The following is a 24,135-nucleotide window of genomic DNA, read 5'->3' as shown; positions in this document are numbered from 1 at the left end:
ATCCCGGGCTCTCCTCCACCTGACCATAGCATGGCACGATGTCGTTCAGGAGGAGTTGGATTTCAGCACGATCGAATACACGATTTACGAGCTCGTAGACAATTACAATTTTAGTCGTTTGGAGCCAATCATGGTAAAGAAAGATGATGGAGGAATGATTCGAGACGGTCCATGATTTGGAAGGGGAGATGACGCGTTTTGAAGCAGTGCACACCATAGCAAAAGTAAGTGCTAGGATGAGGACATTGGCTAGCGCTCCTAATTACTTCCACGTACTGAAAGACGTCTTCGACTACAGTTCAGGGGACGAGTCCACGATTGAGGACTAGAGCCCGTCTCGAATTTTCCTTCAATAAATGTTAACGAATAAAATGGGACTTTTCTTAATAATCCTTATAGAACTTATGGATTTTATTATGGTTATTAAACATTTTATGGGAAGTTTAAATTTTTGAATAATTTTGAACAAGGTTTGAATATTATGGTTTGATATTTTCTCTCTTGCAAACTCTAAATGGTGTGGATATGGAATGTATGACAACTTTCATGACTTTCTTTAAGAACCAAACCATTATGCAATTTATCCTCTCTGATGAGTTTCTTTTGGTGCCTTAGAATTTCATAATGTCAACAAGAGGAAAAGGAGCAAGAAGAGGAAAGGGAAAAGGGAGAGGATGAGGAAGAGGTGCCTCTACAAGTTTTAATGCTACATAAATTCCTGATATGGGAATGCCACCAGCCCAACTAGCAGCCCCAGCTGCACTGACCGTGGATTTGGTTGTAGAAATATCGAGGTTGAGGGAACAACTGAGACAGAGGGATGAGGAGTTGGATCAAGCTATGAAAGCACTCCATGTTCCTGAAGTACCGGTGGTACAACCTGAGCCTCCAGTACCACCACCTGCACCACTGCCTATGGCTTATGGATTTGAGCTAGTCTATGAGTGCTTCAGAAAGCAAGCTGTAACGACCCAAATTCACTAATTAGGCTTAAGGGCCTTGATTAGTGTGCCTGGAGGGCATAATGGGAATTATGTGTGATTTTTATGATTAAGATGCATGACTATGATTTAAAGTATGTTATATGACTATGTGAATTATGTTATGTGATAATTATGCTATGTGATTTGTACCGCGTGGGTGTGGTGGTATCAATGTGATGCACGTGCCGGGACGGTCCTAGAAAGCTAGATAATGGTAACTGGTGATTTGGTAACCTGCGTGACTGTTAGTAACCATAGAGAGTAACAGGTTTTGCTGGAAAGTGGTAGAATTGTAATGTTAGTAAAAAGACAAGTGTGCCCTTGAGGTTTAGTTAGAAAGGGATATTTGAGGAAGGCTAAAGTGGTCTTTTGGCAGTGAATAGATGAGCTTCAGCTGAGGAAAAGTTAGTCACGTATAACACTTAGGAAGATTGATTTATGCTGAAAATTAGAGGAAAATCTAGAAGAAAGGAGAGAAAGAGGGAAGCTGAAGTTGGGTGACCTAAGAAGAGAATTTTGATGATTCAAGGCAATTAAGCTAAGCCTAGGCCAAGATTTCTCAGAGGTAAGGGTCTATCTATGATTTGTTTAAGTTTCAAGTCTAGTTTTTGGAGGATAAGCATGAATTGAAGCAAGTTTGTGGCTTGTTTTGCATGAAAACTCAGCTGGTTTGTCAAGGGGAAACTCAATTTAAAGCTTGGATTGGAGGAAGCTCAAGTTGAATTTCTGATTGAGGTAAGGGTATGAAATATGTTTGCAATCTCGTAGCTGTTATGGTTTAAGGATTTAGAAGTCTGGTTTGTGCTATTCTCAAGTTTTGGTTTAAGTGTTTGAATCTGAAATTTAAGTGTGAATTCTGAGAATAGTTGTGTGATTGAGTTAGATTATGATGTTTGTAGGTTTTTGAAAGGTTTATTTGGGGTTTTGAGTTGGTTTTGAGGCTTAGGTATAAGTTTGGGGTGATTTGGAGTGATTTGGGTTCGGGAAAACGCAGGGGAAAAACCCAGAATTCTGGGCTCGCGAAGGAGCGTCGTGGCGCTGTTCTAGCGCGCCGCGGCGCAAGGCTGTTTCTGGGCGGTGTGTGTGCTCTCTGACTTGCTGGGCGCCGCGGCCCTATAGGGCAGCGCCGCGATGCTAGGCCAATTTCAGGATATGGGAATTTGCAATTTTGAGCCTTTGCTCCGGGGGTTCGGGGGATGTCTTCGGTGCATTGTTTTAGGGATTTGGGGGTTCCGAGAGTGTGGGATTTGTTCCGGGGAGGTAGCTTTGGATTGATTAGTGACGAAGGATGTTTCATTTGTGTTGTGATTAGGACTTTGGAGAGGCTCGGGGTAGAGGACCGTGCTCGCGACTTCGTGGCATCGGAAACCAGTGAATTGAAAGGTAAGAAAACTGCACCCGGATAAATGTTGGTGATGGGACTATGTGCTCCCAAGAATTGTGTCGTGTCAATGTTGGTATCACGCCAAGGGACATGTAAAAGCGGCCTAAGAGTGCCGTACTTGATATTAGCGCACAGGGCGCGAACTGGCCATTGGTAGCCAGGAATAACAGGATAACGGAGGGAGCAACCCGAGAGCGCTAGCCCTGGTTATCATTTGTGAACTGTGTATGCTATGAACTGATATGCCTAGTATATGGAATACTTGATTATACTGACTGGTGATATGTCTGAATTTATGTGATGCAACATGAGATATTGACTTGTCTGCTAATTGTTCATGCTCTGTTGTTGTTGTGTTTTCTTGCTGGGCCTTGGCTCACGGGTGCTACGTGGTGCAGGTAAAGGCAAGTGCAAGCTGGACCAAGGCTGAGGTGGAGAGCTCCGAGGTGGAATGTACATAGCCAGCGGTTCGACCGCCATGGTCGAGGAGTGGACCAGGACAGGGATCACTTAACTACTAGTTTTTCCTTAGCATGGCCAGTTGTTGTATATAAACCCTGAGTCTTTTGTAAACGATCTTTGAACTTAATATTTTTGGGATCCCATGTAACAGATAATACTTTTTAATGAAAATGTGGCTTTTGAGACCAAAACGCTTTTAACCCTAGTTCCTTTATAGTTTCAATGACACGATTTTATTTAAATGACTTGGGATTAGCAAGTCTGGCACTTTATAAACACACAGTGTAACGGACTTGGCTATCCAGGGCGTTAGACAAGCCATACCTTGTTTCAAAGGGAAAGCTAGCCCTATGGTGGCAGAGGATTGGTTGAAATCGACAGAAGCCATCTTTGATCACATGGAGTTGAACGATCATCGAAGGATTTCATGTGCAACCCACCTACTCAAGTTGGATTCATGAATATGGTGGGATGTGGTAAAGCAGACTCGTGACTTGAATACTATGACCTGGGCGGACTTTGTTTAGGCATTTGGTAAGAAGTGCTACAGTGGAACTGTGTTGGAAACCAGGGTGGACGAGTTCGTGAATTTGGTTCAAGGGAACCTCTCTGTTACCGACTATGCACAAAAGTTTGATAGGTTGGCAAGGTATTCACCTGAGATAGCACCAACTAAAGCCATACAGGTCCAAAGGTTCATGAGAGATCTAAAGCAAATGATTTCTTAAGATCTCAAGATGACCAGTGCTGAGGTGGTTAGTTATGCTGAGGGGTTGGGTAAGGCACTAGAAGCAGAATACTTGGAGGACTGTGTATGGAAGGGCAGTGCTACAAGAGAGTGGCCAACAAAATCAAGGGCTTCCATGAGGGCAATAAAAGGAAAACCCATGAAGGTCAGAGTAGCGAAAATGACAAGAGGCCAAGACCCCTGACCACGAATAACAACGATCATAACAACCACAACAACTGTAATAGTAACAATAATGATCATAACAACAAAAATCACCAGAACAACAAAGTTGAGCACCCCAACTGCCCTAAATGCTCATGTTGACATTTGAGAGAATGTCAATTTGCCACCAACAAGTGTTACAAGTGCGGTCAGGCAGGCCATCTGAAGAAGGATTTCCCAGAGTGGAAAGCAGGGCAAGGTGGTAACAACATCCTAGTGCCAGCGAGGGTTTTTGCAATGACCCAAAAGGAAGCAACCAATAGTAACACCATGGTCACAGGTTAGCTCCCTATTTTTGGTATGATATGTAGAGTCCTTATTGATTCTTCAGTGACTCACTCTTATGTTTCTATTAATGTAAATGATAAACTGGGTATGCCTTGTAAACTATTTGAGCGTAGTTTTCGTACAATGTTACCATCAAAAGACATGATGTCGTCAACGAGGTGGTTACAATCAGTATCTATAATAGTAGAGGGAAGAGAGTGCCCAACATACCTTATAGAGTTAGACATACCAGACTATGACACCATACATGTCATGGATTGGTTATCCAAATACAGAGCGATGATTGACTATCAGCAAAAGACCGTGGAGTTCCGACCAGAGGAAGGATAAGTCTTTTCTTTTAAGGGAGAAGTGCTGGGCTTTTGTAGACCCATAATATCGGCACTGGAAGCTCCGAATATGATGCAGCATGGGTGTTTGGCATATTTGGCTAGTATGGTGGATAAATCTACGAAGATAGAGTTGAAACTATAGAATGTCCACATCGTTTGTGAGTTTCCGAAAGTGTTTCCCGAGGAATTACCAGGTTTACCCCCGGACAGAGAAATCAAATTTGTGATTGAACTTACTATTGGGAATTGTGCCCTAAAAGCATATGCAGTAGACGTTGTTTTTAAGAAATAAATAGATAAATTGAATTTGGTATGCATATATTTTATGGACTATATTATTATGTGATAATATTAAGTAAATATCAGAAAAATTCCTAAGTTCATATATGTGTTCTCAACCATGTATTGGTACGGGAAGATTGTGATTGAGATAACTGAACTTGAATAGTTCGCAGTAAAATAATCTTTAGATTAATTACTACAAGTACGGTCCACTAGTATTACGAATACATGTGATCTAGAGCCGGATTACTAGTGTAGTAGGACACTTTAGTGAGTGTGCTTTATATATTAGAGAATATATAGAACTGGACCAGATATGTTTATTTATACTTAGTTAAATACTGTTTCGAAGTATTAATTAAATATATCAACTGATGATCATATACAAATAGTTCTTATTCCTGAAGTTACTATGAACTCCTGTTTATGTTATATGAGTTCTTTGATTCACTCATTAGGGTTTGTCAGAATGATCAGACTATAAACTTTTGTTTTGGGAACTCATTAATGTAAATAGTTGGGGACATAGTATGCAGATAAGGAATCTATAGCTTCTCATAAGAGATTGAATAATGATTCTCTTAAGGGTTGACTTTTGGGACTGAAAGGTTATTGAGCTCAAATTCATAATTTGGTTATGAATTAACCTTCACTAGTAAAGTCGATGGTACTTAAGGAAACAAGATATAATTAAAAGGGTAAAATGGTAGTTTTATTCCCGGTTAATTATGAACCATTATTAGAGGGTTAATTTGTATGTAATGATTATATCAATGAACACTTTATTGTTATAAAGTACTCAGTAAATGAAATGTCTATAATTACAAGAGTACAATCTCATATTTATAGTGAAGTAATCATGATATTAATAAATTAAGATTATTTAATTAAAGAGTTTAATTAATAATCACAAATTTATTGGAGTTAGAATTATAGATCCATAGGTCCCCACAACGGCTATATCAACATTATTCAAGGCAAGAGTTGATATAAATGGTAAAATGGTAAAAAGACATATTTAAGAAGAATTTTGTTCTTTGAGCCAAATATGCAATTATGTGATAATAGTAATTAATTAATTAATTAAAAATTAGTTGTAATTATCAAAATTAATTAATAATTAAATATTGTATAATTTTCAAAATTATATAAATAATTAATTTATTATAATTTTTGAAATTATAATAAAATGAATATTACATTTTTGAAATTAATATTTGTTTTGATTAGTTAGTAGAATTAATTAAATATCTTTATTTGAGTGAGAGATAACAATTTGACAAGTTCAAATTGGATTTGAATTTAAAAAGATTAATATTTATTCAAATAATTAATTATATTTGATAATTAGTTAAAAAGATAATAGATTCAAATTTGAATTAAGTATCAAGTAGTTGGATTTTATCTGATAAGGTAGTTTGAATAAATAATTAAATTATTGTTGAAAAATCACATTCCTCTATTTTATAGGGTGCTGCACGACACACATAATCCCTGGACTGTGTGTGGCTTGCAGCTATAGAAATCAGGGAATGAATTTTTCAGTTTTATTTAATTAATGAAAAATTCAAAAAGATAGTTTTGATATTTTCATTAATAAGATAATTAATTAATTTAAAGATAAACTGTAATTGGTTACATATTTAAATTTAAATATTTTCTATATAAGTTAGACTTATCAGAAAATAACAAATATACTTAATACTCAATTATTCGGTATAAGAAAAGAACGATACTTTCCATCTCTCCCTGAAAAGATACAGAACCAATCTCAGGCCTATTCTCTTGATCTCATGTGTTGAGTACATTAAGTTGAATCAGAAATATGCCATCCTTTATTCTCTAAGTGCCCACACACTTCTTGAGGTGTAGAGAACGCTGTGGAAGATCTTGGTGTGAGTACTTGGGAGCAGCTTTGATAGGAAGATCATTTATTTTACGAAAAGATAGCAAGGACACTTGATGCATCAAGAGGAATGTTCTTTATTCTTTTATTGTTTATGATTAATGTATGTATATTAATGGATCCGCATATTTAAAAGTAGTTTAAATATGTTACAAAAATTTTGTTGTACACTTGGCCAACCCGTCACACAATTCCGTTGCGTATTAGGAAACTTGTTCCTAACACTTACACCAGAAACAACACCAATATCTAAAGCACCCTATCGAATGGCATCTGTAGAGTTGTATTAACTCAAGACCTAGCTACAAGAATTGTTGAATAAGGGTTTCATATGACCTAGTCATTCGCCGTGGGGGGCACCAGTCCTATTTGTGAAAAAGAATGATGGAAGCATGAGAATGTGCATCGATTACCAAGAACTCAATAAGGTCACCATTAAGAACAAATATCCTTTGCCTAGGATTGATTACCGTTTTGATCAACTACATGGCGTAGCAGTGCTCTCAAAGATTGATCTACGATCCAGGTAGCATCAGTTAAAGATAAAGGAGGGAGATATTCCTAAAACAACTTTCAGAACTTGTTACTGACAGTATGAGTTTCTAGTGATGTCTATTGGACTCACTAATGCCCCAGCAACATTCATGGACAGGATGAACAGAGTATTTCAGGACTACTTGGATAAATTTGTAGTAGTGTTTATAGATGACATCCTTATCTACTCAAAGACTAAGGAAGAGCATGAGGAGCACCTGAGGTTGACACTAAATAAACTACGAGAGCATTGACTATATGCTAATTTTTCTAAGTATGAGTTTTGGTTGGAACAAGTGACTTTCCTAGGGCATATAGTGTTGAAGAATGGAATAGCAGTGGATCTGGCGAAGATCAAGGCCATTAGAGACTGGCCCCAGCAGGTTTTGACCAGAAGTTTGTCAAGGGTTTTTTCAAAGATTGCCACATCCTTGACCAACTTGACCCGCATACACCAGAAGTTCACATGGAGTGAGAAATGTGAAGAAAGCTTTCTGACTATGAATGATAAGTTGATCTCTTCACCTTTCCTTTGTGTTCCCATAGAGGGTGAGAAATTTGTGGTGTATTGCAATGCATCAATGAATGGCTTAGTTGTGTGTTGATGCAGAATGGGAAGGTGGTAGCTTATTCTTCAAGACAACTCAAGGACTATGAGCAACGGTATCCCACCCATGACCTTGAGTTAGCAGCAGTGATGTTCGCACTAAAAATATGGAGACATCACCTTTATTGTGATAAGTGTGAAATCTACACTAATCACAAAAGTGTAAAGTACTTCTTCACTCCAAAAGAAGAGAATGTGAGACAGAAGAGGTGGTTAGAGTTAGTGAATGACTATAATTGCGAAATTCGATACCACCCGAGCAAGTCCAATGTGGTTGTCGATGCATTTAGTAGGTGAGGACATGGGAATGTCTCATCTCTGAGCACAATAGAGATGCATCTGCATAAAGAGATTATAAACGCCGGTATTGAGTTCATGATAGGAGGCCTAGCAAACCTCACTCTATAATCCTCCCTACTGGAACATATTAGGGAAGGGTAGAAAGTGGATGATGCTCTAATGAAGCAAGAGGCATTGGTATAGAAAAGTGGTAGGATCTGTGTGCCTAGCAATGATGAGATTAAGAAAAGTATTATGAAAGAGGCACATACAACACCCTATTCCTTACATTCAGGGTCTACAAAGATGTACCAAGACCTTAAGGCTTTGTATTGGTGGCCTGGAATGAAGAAGGACATTGCTGAGTTTCTTGTCAGATATTTGACATGTCAGCAAGTCAAAGCCAAAAACCAAAGGCCAGTAGGGTTACTTCAACTGCTTTATGTTCTGTAATGGAAATGGGAAGATATAACAATTGATTTTGTGGTAGGGTTACCTTGGACCACAAAACAACATGATTTTGCTTGGGTAATAATGGATAGGCTCACTAAGTCCGCCCATTTTCTACCAGTTAAGACCACCTACTCGGCGAAGTAGTATGTAGAGTTATATGTGAGTGAGATAGTGAGATTTCATGCGGTTCCAAAGTTGATTATTTATGATCGAGGGATAGTATTCATGTCGAACTTCTTTCTTGAATGGATTACAGAAAGCTATGGGTACAAGATTAAAGTTCAGTACCGCTTTTCATCCCAGGCCGATGGGCAGTCTGAAAGGACTATACATATTTTAGAGGACATGTTGAGATGTTGTGCATTGGACTTTTCAAAATCTTGAAGTTGATATCTACCCTTGATGGATTTCTCCTATAACAATAGCAATCGGTCCACTATTGGGATGTCTCCCTATGAGATGCTTTATAGGCTCAAGTGTAGATCTCCCTTGCACTGCGATGAGGTTTGGGAGAAGCAAATATTAGGCCCCGAGGCAGTTAGGGAAGCCACCGAGGCGATCAAGAAAATTTGCCAAAGGATGCTTATCATCAAAGTAGGCAAAAGAATTATAGAGACCTTAAGAGAAGAGACATCGAGTTTTCGGTGGGCGAGTTTGTGTTCTTGTGAGTCTCACCGATGAAAGGTATTATGAGTTTTGGGAAGAAATGGAAGTTGAGCCTGAGATTTATAGGTCCATTTGATATTTTGGACAGAGTAGGGCAAGTTGTGTACCGTTTAGGACAGCCCCAAGCACTAGCTGAAATGCATAACGTCTTTCACATCTTGATGTTGCGTAAGTATGTGTCAGATCCCTCTCATGTTCTGAGTTATGAGCAGTTACAACTGAAGCAGGACATGAGTTACGATGAATAGCCAGAGCATATCATTGAAAAGGGAATCAAGGAACTAAGATCCAAAAGGATTCCATTAGTTAAGGTCATGTGGAAGAATAACACAGAAAGAGAAGCAACATGGGAACTGGAGGAAGACATGAGAGAAAGATACCCTAAATTATTTGGTAAGAAAAAATTTCTGGACAATATTCCTTTTACGGAGGGTGTATTGTAAGGCATCGAATTTATTTTAGATTAATTAATTTTGTGCTTTGTTTTATTAATAATTGTTAAGTGTTAGAAATTATATAATTGTTTGAATTTTTTGTTAGAAATTATGTGAATTTAATTGTTAGTTTATTTATTTAATTTGTAAGTAAAATGAGTATTGGTTGAATGCGCCAAGGTGCATGGTTAGTAGAAATGCACCTTAGCACTTGTGTGTCTGCATGTGCATGATTGCATGGTCAGCATGCAAGGATTTTCCCATGCATTCTTCTAGATTTTTCCCTTATTAATTAATTAGTTTTATTTTATTATTTTTATTAAATAAAAAAGAGGATTAATGGGATAATTAAATAGGGTAAGCTTTTGTGTTCACATAAATAAGAATTGGGAAACAAGTGTAGAAAAAGGGAGTTGCCTTTTTCTGATTTCTCGTAACCTTGGACCCAGTCTCAGAAAAATGTGCATAGCATGGGCTGTGGATATCCGATTTAGACACAACTAGTACCAATCGGAAGCTATTGAAATTTCCTACAACTTTTGTGAAATCATGTTTACCCTAAAACACAACAGAATCGGGTCAAAACCCAGCCCCAAGTCCCAGGATCCTAGAGTTACGAGAATAACATAAATTCCTTTATTAGCCATGGATAGCCAAGGGAAAAGGAGTTTAGTTTATTTATTTTCTTTATTTCTTAATAGGAAATGATATTAATGGCTAGAAAGGAGGAATAGGCTATCAATCAAACAAATTTGGGACATTTCCTTTTTCCATTAGCTAGGGTTCGGCCACTAGGGCCTCTATAAGAACAAAGAGAACATGAGGGTTCTCATTTTGGTTTGGTGGCTGTCGTGTGCTTCGAGAGAAGGGGGAGAGAGAGATTTAGAGTTCTAGAGAGAGAGAGGGACAGAAGAAAAATGTGAAGGAGAAGAGAAGAAGGGAAAAGAGGAGATGGCCAAGGCTAGTGTTCTTAAGGTATTTGTTGAGGTTTATAGTTTTGTTTTTCCTTGTTGTTTTTCTCTCTTCTTCTTGATTCTAAGCTAGGAAAAATGATGGTGATAATATTTTTGATTGTGTTTCAAAAACATAGAAGGTTGGTGGCTAGGGTTCGAAACCCCTAGGGTAAGTATTTGGTTTATGACGTTTTTGTTTGTTTCTACTTACTATTGAATCTAAGATTCATGATTGTTTCTCTCTTCTTTGTGTGGATTTCAAAGCCCTAGGGGTAATCAAGTGGTGGCCGAATTTTTGAATCCTTGATTTTCTACCAAGGAAGGTAATGGTTTTCTCTACCAATGTTGATTGGATGAATCCATTCTTGGTTATGTTTTTTGTGGTATTTTATGGTTTGGTCAATATAGGTTAATGATGAAAGGTTGTGATTTTGTTGTATTGGGTTTTGTCATGCTTTGATGGATTTTGGTGCAAGGGGTCTTGATATGAGAATTTTCAAATGGGTTTATTAGTATTGTGTTCATGATTGGTGCCATGAAGTTTCGGCCTATAGGGTTTATTAATCCATGTTGGTCATTTTATTTTATTTGATGTCACATATAGTCATTAGAAACATGATAGGTTATTTTGTTAAATTTGGGAATTTGTTTTAAGTCACTTACAAATGATGATCTAATTGGTATATGAAGTTTTGGTCTAATCAAATGTTTAAACATGATTAAAAGTGGGTATTATGTAAATTATGATTGTTGTTCTTTTTTTTTTTTTATAAATTGTGAGTATAATGGTAGATTAATGTTTTGAATTGCACATATGAATTCTTAAAATGGTATTTGATTATAAGTAAATAAATTGACATATTATTTCACATGTAAATGGTGTATTTATCAAATTAATACATGAATATTTTTTTTTGTATATTTTATGAAAGGAAATATAGTTTTAATCCCAGTTGGTGATTTTTATTGAATAAATAGTTTATGAAATTTTTGGTTAATAATAAGAAAAGTCATTTAAAAGGAGATAAATATAATCAATACATCAAATAAATTAAACTTTAAGCTTTGTATATGATAAATGTGGTATTTTTCAAATGCAAATATGTATTTTACATATTATTATTTTTGTGCAGGTTTTTTTATTTAAAATGTGAATAAGATTATGGTTTAAATTCATTTGTGGTTTTTAAACAAAATAATAGTTTCTGAAAGTTTGGGTTATTAAGATAAAATGATTATTTTAATTAAGATAAATAAGTCCTACACCTCAATAATTTAGGTCTTGAACAATATATATTAAAATGTGATTTTCCACACTTATTTGTAAATTTTCACATCTTAAAACATGTATTTTGTTTTAGATTAGTAAAGTTATCTTCTAAAGGAAAAAAGAAACCTATTTGAGTAATTCTAAATAGCTACAAATTTTTTCACATTTTTATATGCTATTTAAATAATAAATGGAATTATTATTTTATGAGAAATTACAAAAGGCTTAATGGATTATTTTATAAAGTAAAAATGATTTGTTAAAATTTGCTTAACAATTTTGGGAGTTAGAGAAACAAATAATGGTAATTAAATTATGTTGCTGAATTTTGATTGAAGAGGCAAGAAATAAGTATGTAAGAATTATAATTTTAAAACGTTAGATTTTAAGAACGCTCCCACGTATGCATGTTGCATGTAAATGCATTTTTACGTTCAAATATATGTCTATTATTCAAACACATTATTTTTACATTGTAACCATGAAGGGTTAATAGGTAAAGTTAGCATTATTCTTTTATGATTTTATGTGGAAATGTTGTATGTTTGCAATTATTGAGCAACTTGTGCCACGTGTGCATGGCCCATGCACACGTGGGGTATATATGTTGGGGATAAGTATTTTTATTTGATTCTAAGCGACGGTGTTTGATTATGATTACAGGCTCGTTGTGAAGTTTTTCTCATTTTTTCCCTGCTCGGACCTAACGTAAGGAAGTTAGATGAAATTCCTATGTTTATGCTATCAAATGGTAAGACTTGTATGTTACAAAGAATAATGTACTATGTTAAATGAATGTGATGTATGACTATGTTACATTTTTGATTATGAGATATGAGTATGATGATATTATGAATAATTTTGTTATGTAACACATGTCTTTCCTATCGTATCTTTGATTTTGTTGTACTTCCATATTGAGCTTTTAGCTCACCCCCTTACTTTCCCCCTTTCATGTAATAAATATGGTTTCTCTCTAGCACACGCTGTGATGTGGGGAGTTCTAACGTCTGAGTGTGTATGGCGTGGGGATTTCCTACGAACGAATAAATGATCAAAATAAGCATCCAATTTTTTATTAAATTTACCAGTGGGACTTGAATTTTTATTTTTCCTCAAACGTTTCATACAGACACTTTATTTTTATTTTAAACTATTGGACCCAACTTGCATGTTTTATCAAGACCCTACATAATTTTTTCGGTTAAGTGGTATTTTTCTAATTATCTATGAGATAAGAAACGTTTTTACAAAGTAATAGAATATGATACTTTACATATAAGAAGCAACATTTATTAATTTAATGAGCACAAGGATCAGGAAATTATTACTTGAATTTCGAGTTATGATTTAGACTCGGGATTTTATTTTTTAATTTCAAGTTTGTTAAGAAAAAGTTGAGGAAAATATATTAAAGATGTAGAAAATATTTTAAGCTTACAAAATTACCCTTCAGAGCTTATGGCTCGGGAAGGGTTAAGTCATAATACTTGAAGTTATAACTCGAAATTTCAGACATGGATTAAGATTATATTATTATTGGGATTAATAATTTTGTAAGTTAAGTACGGGTTTATAAAAGGGGTATTTTGGTCATTTTACCCTGAGGGCTCGAGTTTGGGCTGGGAGTCAAGAATAGTATTTTGTTTCTTAAATCCCTATGCTCTTTGTAAGAACCTAGTAAGTCATAAACTAGTCATATTGTCCCATTATTTTTATGGGATCTAAAAAACATTTAGAAACACTCACCAGGGAATTTTTCACAAAAAGCTAAGGAGAAGATGTAAGGAAGTATACACAAAGAGTAACTTAGTTTTTGGAAATATTTGCTATGAATGTTTGCATGCTTTGAATGCTGCTAGATTAAATGCGCGAATGTATATTTGAATTATATGGCTAGAAATGTGCATATTAGAACCCATCTATTAGGGTTCAATGCATTAGTTATGTTTGAATGTTTTAGGTGCAAATGTTATGATTTTGTGCTTGCTATGTGAACTTTATAAATGTGGTCCCCACGCAGTCGTACAGTGGGACTAACCACAATAAAGGTAACGTCATAGAGGAATTAGCGGAGTATGCCATTTGGTACAGGGGTAAGTATTCTCCGGGCCGCGGAGGCTGCAAGGCTCATCACCCCTATGTTAAACTAGATGGCCATGAAAGTGTTTATTATGAGATACTTGGCTTATGAATGTCTGAGATATATTGCTAGTTAAATTAAAGTTTACATTGCATTGAGTTTATGCTATGATTTTGAGACTTGTGTTCTCTAGTATGTACTTAGCTTCCTTACTAGGAGCTATTACTCATCAGTTACTCTGTGTGTAGGTAAGGGAAAAGCTTAGAAGTCGTGCTGGTAGCTGGAAAAGATTTTGTCTGAAGTATGCATATTGTGAATCAACCAACTTGCAAGGTTGAAAGAGTATCCTCAAGTTTTCTGCTATGTTTCAAGTCAATGACTTTTATGTTTTATTTACATGTTTGGGTTAAGAAGACCTTATAGCCAAATACTTTCTTTTAAGATTATTTTTGTAAAATTCTTTATTGGCATATTTGATAAAATTGACAAAATTAATTATGGATGTATTTTCAAAATATATTGTGTGGTATTTTCGAAATGGTTTGGTTCTTGTTTCACTGTGAAATGTTTTATAATCAGATTATTGTATATATGTTAATAAAATAAATATATAATTTCCTATAAAAGAATATATTTTCTTTACATTTGTATATATTGAAATTATTGGTATTTATTTTAATTTCTTGATCTGATTTATTTGTCTAGAAACTGTGTACAGCTTGCAGAGATAATATATATTGTTTCCTTATTTACTTAAGGAAATTGGGTTTAAAAACTTTCCAGGTTCAATGAATCTGTTTGAACGGATTGCCAGTTTGGTTGCACAGATTTTGACTTTCCGTTTTGGGAAGATTTTCCATTTATTGGCTTATTGGTTTCTGATTTGTGTTCCACAACCTAAAGGGATTCTAAAGGGTATATAGACATCCTTAGGTAGTTGGTTTTTCGGTATCTCTCTGGGAGTATTATTTTCCAAATATTTTTCAATTTTTAGAGATAGTTTCAATTGTGTGAAGAACTTGGGTCCAGCAAGTTCTTAGTGGTTTATTATAGTGTACTTCCGTATTGTTTTCTTTGTCCTAATTGTGCAGGTTGAACACACTTGGACATTTTTCATCAAGCTTCAGGAGAAGTCTTGCTCATGAGTATCTTTCCGGGAGGAAAAGTGCAAGTGTTATGATTTGAAGGGAGTTCAAGATCATAGCACTTCAAAAATTTGATTAGGAGTTTAGATTACAACAGTTGCGACAAATTCAAGAGGGAGTCTTTATTTGTATAATTCAATTTGGTTTTGTAATCGTTTAGATATTCTTCTAATAAATTTCATTCTCTGGGTGTGGCCCCGTGGACTAGTTGCAATCTGCAAAGATTGCTCATACCACGTATAATTTCGTGTGTTCTTTACTTTATGTTTGTTTTTATCTTATTGTGATAAACTGTTTAAACATATCAGGTTTCTGTTCAAACAGTCTTTGTGTCTGTTTAAACATTTCTGTAATAGGTCAGCAATTAATTATTTAATTTGAATAATTAAGTTGGTTATCATAAAAAACGGAAATTCAATTGGTATCAGAGCGGTTCACTGAACTCTTAGTGAGATCTTGTGGTTATTTTCCGTTTTTTTTTTTTTTTGTGAAATGTCTTTCTTTGCAGAAGGTAGTTCGGTGTCTCGACCTCCATTGCTTAATGATTCAAACTATCCATATTGGAAAATTAGGATGAGAGCTTTTAAAAAAGCTCAAGATGAGAAAGCATGGAGAGAAATTTTTTCTGGATGGTCACCACCTACTGATAAAGGTGAAGATGGAAGCACAAATGTAAAATCTGAACTTATTTAGGATATAGAAGAAGAAAAATTATCCAGTTATAATAATAAAGCTCTTCACGCCATTTTCAATGGTGTTGGAGAAAGTTTTATTAAACTTATTTCTACATGTGTATCGGCTAAAGATGCTTGGAAAATTCTTTAAACTCAGTTTGAAGGAACTGTAGATGTCAAAAGATCTAGATTTATTATGTTACAAACTAGGTTTGATGACCTTAGGATGTCTGATTCTTAAACACTATCTGAATTTTATGAGAGATTATCTGATATTTCTAATGAGTATTTTTCACTTGGTGAGAAACTTGATGATTCTGTTCTTGTTAGAAAAATTGTTCGAGTTCTTCCTGACAGGTTCAATGTTAAGCTCACTACTATGGAAGAGGCAAAAGATTTCAGTACTATGAAAGTAGAAGAATTGATGGGATCACTTCGTACCTTTGAGTTAAATCAAAAGATTCGTAAAAAAGACAAGCCAAGTACTTCCAAAGAGAATGAGAAGACCATAACATTCAGAAGTACTGAAAAAGAAGCATCAGATGATGAAGATGGTCGTAATGAAATGGCAATGCTTGCAAAGAATTTTAAAAAATATATGAAGAAGATAGGAAATAAGAAGTTCAATGGCAAGCCGTCAAAAGGTAATCCTTCTTCTCTTAAACCTTTTCAAACTAATAAAAAGGTTATTCAGTGTAGGGAATGTGAGGGATTTGGCCACATCCAGTCTGAATGTGCAAACACCTTCAAAAAGAACAAAAAAGGTATGATTGCTACTTGGAGTGATAATGACTCTGAAAGTAGTGAAGATGAGGAAGGTGATGTCACTTTCACTTCTATTTTACCTGTTTCTAAATCTGAAAATGAAAAAATTATTTGCTGGAATAATGTTTCAAAAGATGAAGAAAATTTTGATAGTGATGAATCTGAATTGAATGATGAGTCTTTGAGTGAATCTTACATAAAATGTATGGTTCATGGGTGAAAGTGTGTTCTGAAAATCGGTCATTGGTAAGCAAAAATAAAGATTTATCCTTTGAAAATAAACAACCTACTGACTTAAATGAAAAATTTGAAAAGGAAATAATTTCAAACAATGTTGAAATTAATAAGTTGTCTAAATATTTGGATACTCTTGAGAAAAATGTTAGAATGCTTAACCCCGATTCAACTGTTTTTGCGAATATACAGAATGCAGGTCAAAGAAGTCATATAGGACTTGGTGCTTCAAGTTCTCAAAAATCAAAGAAAATTGTCTTTATCTCAGCTGGGATGCTATCGTCTGATGTTCCTGTGTCATCTTCACTGAAATATGTTGCATCTAGTACTCAGATTGTTCCAATAGAAAGGACAGAGTCAGCAGGTAAATCCAATGGAAAGTTCGAAAAATTCATTCCAATCTGTCATTTGTGTGGTAGGAAGGGTCATATTCGACCTAAGTGTTTTACTCTTATGAATTTTGCCAAAAGTGAATATTTTGAGAAATTCAATTATTTTGATAATTCCAAAAGAGTAAAAAAGGAAAATGTTCAATCAAAGAAAATATGGATAAAAAAGAATAATTGTTTTGCTTGTTTTACTAGTGAATATGATAGATCTGCTTCTTCATATTTTTGGTATTTTGACAGTGGTTGTTCAAGACATATGACAGGTGACAGGTCTATTCTTACAGACATAAAACCTATGCACTGTGGATCTGTTACTTTTGGGAATGGAATTGAAGGTAATGTTCTTGGAATGGGTACTCTTAACTTTGATGGGTTACATAGAATCAAAAGAGTGCTACTTGTGGAAGGACTTAAAGCTAACTTGCTTAGCATAATTCAAATTTGTGATCAAGGTTATATTCTTAGCTTTGATAAAGAGAATTGCTTTGTTTTAAACAAGAATGGTGAGAATGTTCTTGAAGGTATTAGATCTAATGACAATTGCTATACTCTTCTGCCTTCTATATTGTGTCAATCTGCTGTGAGTAATAACACTGATGTATGGCATGCTAAACTTGGTCACATAAATTTCAAAACTTTTAAAAAATTGTCATATGCAGGGATTGTTCGTGGTTTATCTAAGCTAGGTAAAGAATCTGATGGTAAGTGCAAGAGTTGCCAACTTGGTAAGCAATTAAAAATTACACATAAAAGTGTTTCTGACATAAACACTTCAAAAGTTTTAGAATTGCTTCACATGGATCTTATGGATCCAATTCAAATTGAGAGTTTAAATGGGAAAATGTATATTTTTGTTTATGTGGATGATTTTTCTAAATATACTTGGGTGGATTTCTTGAAAGAAAAATTTGATAATTTTGATGCATTTAAAACTCTTTGCTTAAAATTAAAAGTTGAAAAAGATTGCAACATTGGGAAAATTGTTCATATAAGAAGTGATCATGGTAAAGAGTTTGAGAATTCTGTCTATGATAATATTTGTAAGTCTGCAGGTATTTCCCATGAGTTTTCAGCTCCCAAAACTCAACAGAATGGAGTTGTAGAAAGGAAAAACCGCACTCTTCAAGAAATGGCTAGAGTGATGCTAGATAGCAAAAACTTGACCAAACGGTTATGGGCAGAAGCAATTAACACTGCTTGCCATGTCATAAATCGTGTTTTTCTCCGTCCAGGTACATCTAGAAGATCTTATGAAATTTGGAAAGGTAAGAAACCAAGTGTGGCTTATTTTCATGTTTTTGGATGTGTTTGTTACATTTTGAGAGATAGAGAAAATCTTGGTAAGTTTGATGCTAAGAGTGATGAAGGTATTTTTATTGGATACTCCACTAACAGTAGGGTTTATCGTGTGTATAACATGAGAACCCAAACTATAATGGAGTCGGCTAACGTTGTTATTGATGATGCCAGGGATCTTTCTGAGTTTTATACTGAGGAAGAAATTGATAGGTTTATTGATGAACCTACTGAAAAACTCGAAGAAGCTTCTGTCAATGATACTATTGTGGCAACGTCTTGACCATCTGTTCCAACAGATCACGAATCCGATGAAACAGATTCTGGACAGACAGAAAAAGAAAAGAAATTTCCAGATATTATTTCATATGAAGTTCAAAAGGAGCCATCAACAAGAGTTAAATTAAATCATCCAGCAGATTTAATACTTGGAAATCCAAAAGACAGTATGGTCACATGAAGAAGGTTTAGTAATGTTGTTCAATTTGTCTGTTTCTTATCTTTACTTGAGCCTCAAAAAGTGAAAGAAGCTTTAGCTGATGAAAATTGGATTAAAGCTATGCAAGAGGAATTGGAACAACTTTTTAGAAACAAAGTGTGGATTCTTGTGCCAAGACCGTTGCATACCAATATTATTGGTACAAAATGGATTTTCAATAATAAATATGATGAATTTGGTACAATTGTTCGAAACAAAGCTAGATTAGTGGCACAAGGGTACACACAAGTGGAAGGAATAGACTCTGATGAAACATTTGCACCTGTTGCAAGACTTGAATCAATTAGATTATTATTGTCTATTTCTTGTTTGATTTTTTTCAGGTTGTTCCAAATGGATGTCAAATCCGCATTTCTCAATGGGATCTTGAATGAAGAGGTATATGTTGAACATCCCAAAGGGTTTGAAGATCCCCATGCACCTGATCATGTTTACAAATTGGAGAAAGCTCTTTATGGTTTGAAGCAAGCCCCTCGGGCTTGGTATGAGAGACTCACTCAATTTCTTGTTTCTCATGGACACAAAAGGGGTGGAGTAGATAAAACTTTATTTATCAAAAATAATAAATCTAACATAATTATTGCTTAGATTTATGTTGATGATATTGTGTTTGGCTCTACTTGTGACAATGAGGTGCAGGTATTTGTGAACAAATGAAAGAAGAATTTGAAATGAGCATGGTGGGAGAATTGACCTATTTCTTAGGTTTGCAAGTCAAGTAGTTAGATGGAGGCACATTTGCTTCTCAAAGCAAATATGCTAAGAACTTTGTCAAAAAGTTTAGACTTGAAAGTTCAAAGATTGCCAAAACACCAATGGGAAAGACTGTGAAGCTATCCAAAGATGAAAATGGTGTCAAAGTTGATTCTACACTGTATAGGAGCATGATTGGTAGTCTTCTTTATCTCACTGCTAGTAGACCTAATTTGAGTTATAGTGTTGGTGTGTGTGCCAGGTACCAAGGAAATCCCATGGAGTCTCATGTTGCAGCTGTCAAAAGAATCATTCGAAATGCTCATGGGACTGTTGATTATCGTATTTTGTATTAAAAAGAAACCAACTCTAATCTAGTGTGTTTTAGTGATGCTGATTGGGCAAGTAACACTGATGATAAAAAAAGCACTACTGGAGGATGTTTCTACTTTGTAAATAATCTAGTTTCTTGGCACAGCAAGAAACATAATTCTATTTCATTATCAACAGCTGAGGCCGAATACATTGCAGCAGGAAGTTGTTGTGCACAACTTTTGTGGATGAAGCAAATGATGGTGGATTATGGGTTTGATCTTGACATTTTAACTATTTTTTGTGATAATACAAGTGAAATTAATATTTCAAAAAATCATGTGCAACATTCACATACTAAACATATTGATATTCGCCATCATTTCACAAGAGAAATAAAGTTCTTGTCTTGGAATATATTGAAGCACATAAACAGATTGCTAATATATTCACTAAAGCTCCTGATTCGGTTCGCTTTGATTTCCTCCGACAATATTTGGGGGTTTGTTCTCTTTAAATTTCCTTGTTATTATGTAGATACTCTTGATCAAATGTGTGTTGTTTAAGTTTAAGAAAATTATCAATTAATTTGAAAATTTTGTTGTGTGTCAAGCAAGATAATATAACTTGTGTTTATGAGCTTTTAGTTGTATATTCTTGAGAGAAAAAAAAATAATCAATTCCTCCTAGGCATATTCTATTCAATCAACCAATCAATGTTTGATGTTTGAGCTTCCATTTGTGTAGCATTGTTTCAAGCTCCTGTGCAAGAATAGAGCTACCTACATCAGTGTGTGAAAGCCATCTTTTGAGTAAGTTGGAACTTTGTACTTCGGAGTAATAAAGAGGATATGCTAACATAGAAAAGGGCTACCACTGGTTTAGTGTGGTAGCGTCTCTATGGGTTACAATTATTTACAATTTCGAAAAAGACTTATTTGTCATTGGGCAATGTTCCCTTGCATACACTGTCACACACTTATACTTGAAACTATGCAAAAAAAATTGTACACAGTTTATAATATAAAAAAAAATGTGTGTAAGACTCATACATGTTGATTGATTCCCTTAAGAATATGTGTTTGTGACTGAATTGTGCATTATTTCTCTTGAATATTCATTCTAATTTTTCATTTTCACAAGTGTTCTTATCCAGGTTATACACTAACACTTATTTTCTGTTGCTTGATTCTATTTTTTTTCAGGATGACACTCATTGATCAAAGCATATATTATTGGTTGGGTTTTATTTTTGTGCATTTTTTATATAAAAACAATATTTGATTGACAAGGAAATTAATGGTGGACCGAATCTTTGTGGCAATTATGTGAAATTGTGCATTTATTTTGTGTGATTTAATATATTCTTTGTCTCCAAGGAATTTATTTTGTCAACTTACTCTATTTGGAATACCATGATATGTCTCTTTATTGTTTTTTACTTTGTTGCATTTTTAGCATTTTTTTTTAAAAAAGGGGAAAAGTTCATTAGGAAGATCGTGTGGGGTTTTCAATTACCTTTTTAGTATTGGCATTTTCTATTTATTTTATTATAAAAAAATAAAAAAGGGTAAGTTTTTCTCTGATCGTGTGTAATAGGTTTGTTTCCTTTTTATTTATTTTTAAATAAAAAAAGGGGAAACTTCTTTTTGTCATGTGTGTCTTAAATGGGAAAGTCTTTGTCCTTAAAAAGCTTGTAACCTTCCCACTTTCTCACCCACCCACGATCCTTATAAGTCTCTTCTTCTTCTTCTTATTTTTTTCTCTCATTGTTTTGTGAGTGTTTGTTGTTTTTTAGAGAAGAAACAATGGTGAAAACTTGTGGAGCTTCCTCTAACAAGATTCCTACTACTCAATCCAGAAAGCTCATTGCTCAACCCTCTCTATCACCTCCTCCATCCGTGTCAACGACGCCTTCACCTACACCTGCACCAGCGGCATCTGTTGGGAAAACTCTCAAATCCAAGGCGCGCAAGAAGGTGATCTCTGTTAGGAAAATATGTATTTGCCTCAATGGAAATAGGTAAGATAATTACAACTCTAGACAATATATTACAAATAAATATTTATTGATTGAATAAGGTTACAACTCTATAACTGAAAATACAAATAAACTAAAAAACAAGAAGAAGAGAAGAAGAATAGAATAGTGAAAATACAACTCAAAGCAAAATGTTACAAGTAAAGTAAAATGTTTGAAATAAAGAAAAGAAGATTACAACCCAAAACAAGAAATACAAATAAACAAAAGAGAAGAATATGAAGATGTAGAGAAATAGAATAGAAAGAAAGAACAAACAAAATAAATAGAAACAACTCTCACTCACACTACCAAAGTGAAGAGTGTTGGGGATCACACACTTGAACAAGGTTTGAAACCTTTGTCCAAAAAATTATTTCCCCCTAACTCAAGCTCTAAGGGATCTCTCACAGATTATAGGAAATGCTTTTTGGAATTATCAAGCCTCAAGGTGTTTCTAGCCAAGTGCTCTAATGGATAGAAATGTTGTGTCTTACAAATGAGCATTAGGCTCCTATTTATAGAGTTTTGAGACACCCTTTGAATTTCAAATTCCACCAACCCCCATAGTTGTTACCAATGATTAATTTGATGTTTTATGGAATTAAAATAGAGATTTGAGAGTTACTTGGCTTTTGGAAACGTTCAAAATTTGATAAAAACTGAATTTGTATGAAGCTGTCAGCCATTAGGGCCGGGGCGCTTGTTTCAAGCGCCGTGGCCCTTGGTCATTTTCAGCAACCAATTTTTTAGTTTTTTCCAAAACTTTCCAATTTATTCCCACTTGATTTTGTAACTTCCATACACAATATGGGAGTTAAAATCACATCTCTATCAGCCATTTCTCATATGGCTTTGAGAAATTCATCTCAATATTGTGTAACAACAAATCTACACAATAATGGGTGATATTTAGGAGTTACAATTTTGTGATGAATTTGTAACACCAAATATGTTACATGTTTGGATATTTCACATATATCCAAATAATGTAACTCAATATTATATGTTACAATATGTGACACTCTATGTCACATATAAAATAATATAATATTACATTATATTATAAAATAATATAACATTCCCCCACTAGATTAAATAGTCATCTATTGTAACACTTATTTAATCAATCATTATATTTAAAAATATAACATATCCCCCACTTGATTAAATAAGAACTCTCTCTTATAGGAGTCATTGCATTGATACATAAAGAAAATTGTTTTTCAACTTAAACTTTACTATAGTGTAATTATCACAAAATTTGTCGAAAATTTGGTTGCACTAGGCATTGAACCATCTTTTCATGATAACAAATTGGTGATAACACACACACCTTTGCGATGTTCACTTGAGACCTCAATGTCTCGCTTTGCACCGTTAATGGCCATGTGCACTTTCCATTCATGGACGTTCTTGAGAATACTCTCAATTCTCATGAGAGGCGGCACCACCCCTAGGTCCATATAGGTAGAATTCTTACAGTATTTTGTTACCAAAAATAATTGTCTTTACAAGACTGAATTCTATTAAAAAAAACCTTTCAGTTTCAACCCTCCACTTGGTAACAAACAAGTACTCAATATCTCAGATGGGACTTGTTTTGAGTAAAACTAATATTCACTTGATTGACTTGTTATTACCTATTGAACCTAACACTAGTTGAATAACTAGTGTTAAGATAGGTTACCATCAATCGTGAATCTCTTTAGGGAGTTTAAGTCCCATCCCTCGAGATGATGCGGCCACTAAATCCCTCGTTAGTGACTTAGTGAATGGATCCGCCAGATTTTCACTTGTTCTCACATAGGATATTGAGATGACTCCTCTTTGAATCAATTCTCTTACATATCCATGACTTAGACTAATGTGTCTAGACTTCCCATTATACACTCCGCTATATGCTCTAGCCAATGTCGCTTGGCTATCACAATGTATCGATATAGTAGATACATTCTCATTGATTACGGGAATCTCTATCAACAGATCCCTTAATCATTCGGCCTCTTTGCCGGTAGCAGCTAGAGCTATGAACTCTGCTTCCATAGTTGAATGAGATATACAGGTTTGTTTCTTGGAACCCCAAGAAATTGCACCTCCACCAAGTGTAAATACCCAACTAGTTGTGGACAAGTTGTCCCCATGATTGGATATCCAACTTGCATCTGTATATCCTTCTAATATCGAAGGAAATTTTGAGTAGTGAAGGCTTAGTCCTTTGGTTTTCTTGAGATAACCTA

The 24,135-nt window shown here is 34.8% G+C and overlaps 1 protein-coding gene across 1 annotated transcript in view; it reads left to right on the top strand.

The window, feature by feature from the left end:
- Nucleotides 1-16,839: 16,839 nt before the first annotated feature.
- The window catches only part of LOC133832602 (uncharacterized), a 41,829-nt gene continuing 34,533 nt past the window's right edge, over nt 16,840-24,135 (top strand). Inside the window, exon 1 of the mRNA XM_062262921.1 lies at nt 16,840-17,050. Within this exon, the coding sequence (XP_062118905.1) occupies nt 16,840-17,050 (211 nt within the window). The remainder of the gene's footprint in view (nt 17,051-24,135) is intronic.

The sequence above is a fragment of the Humulus lupulus genome, chromosome 4 (genome assembly GCF_963169125.1).
Source record: "Humulus lupulus chromosome 4, drHumLupu1.1, whole genome shotgun sequence".
NCBI classification, from domain to species: domain Eukaryota; kingdom Viridiplantae; phylum Streptophyta; class Magnoliopsida; order Rosales; family Cannabaceae; genus Humulus; species Humulus lupulus.
Note: the sequence above shows the minus strand (reverse complement) of the source record. Positions and strands in the feature narration are given on the sequence as shown.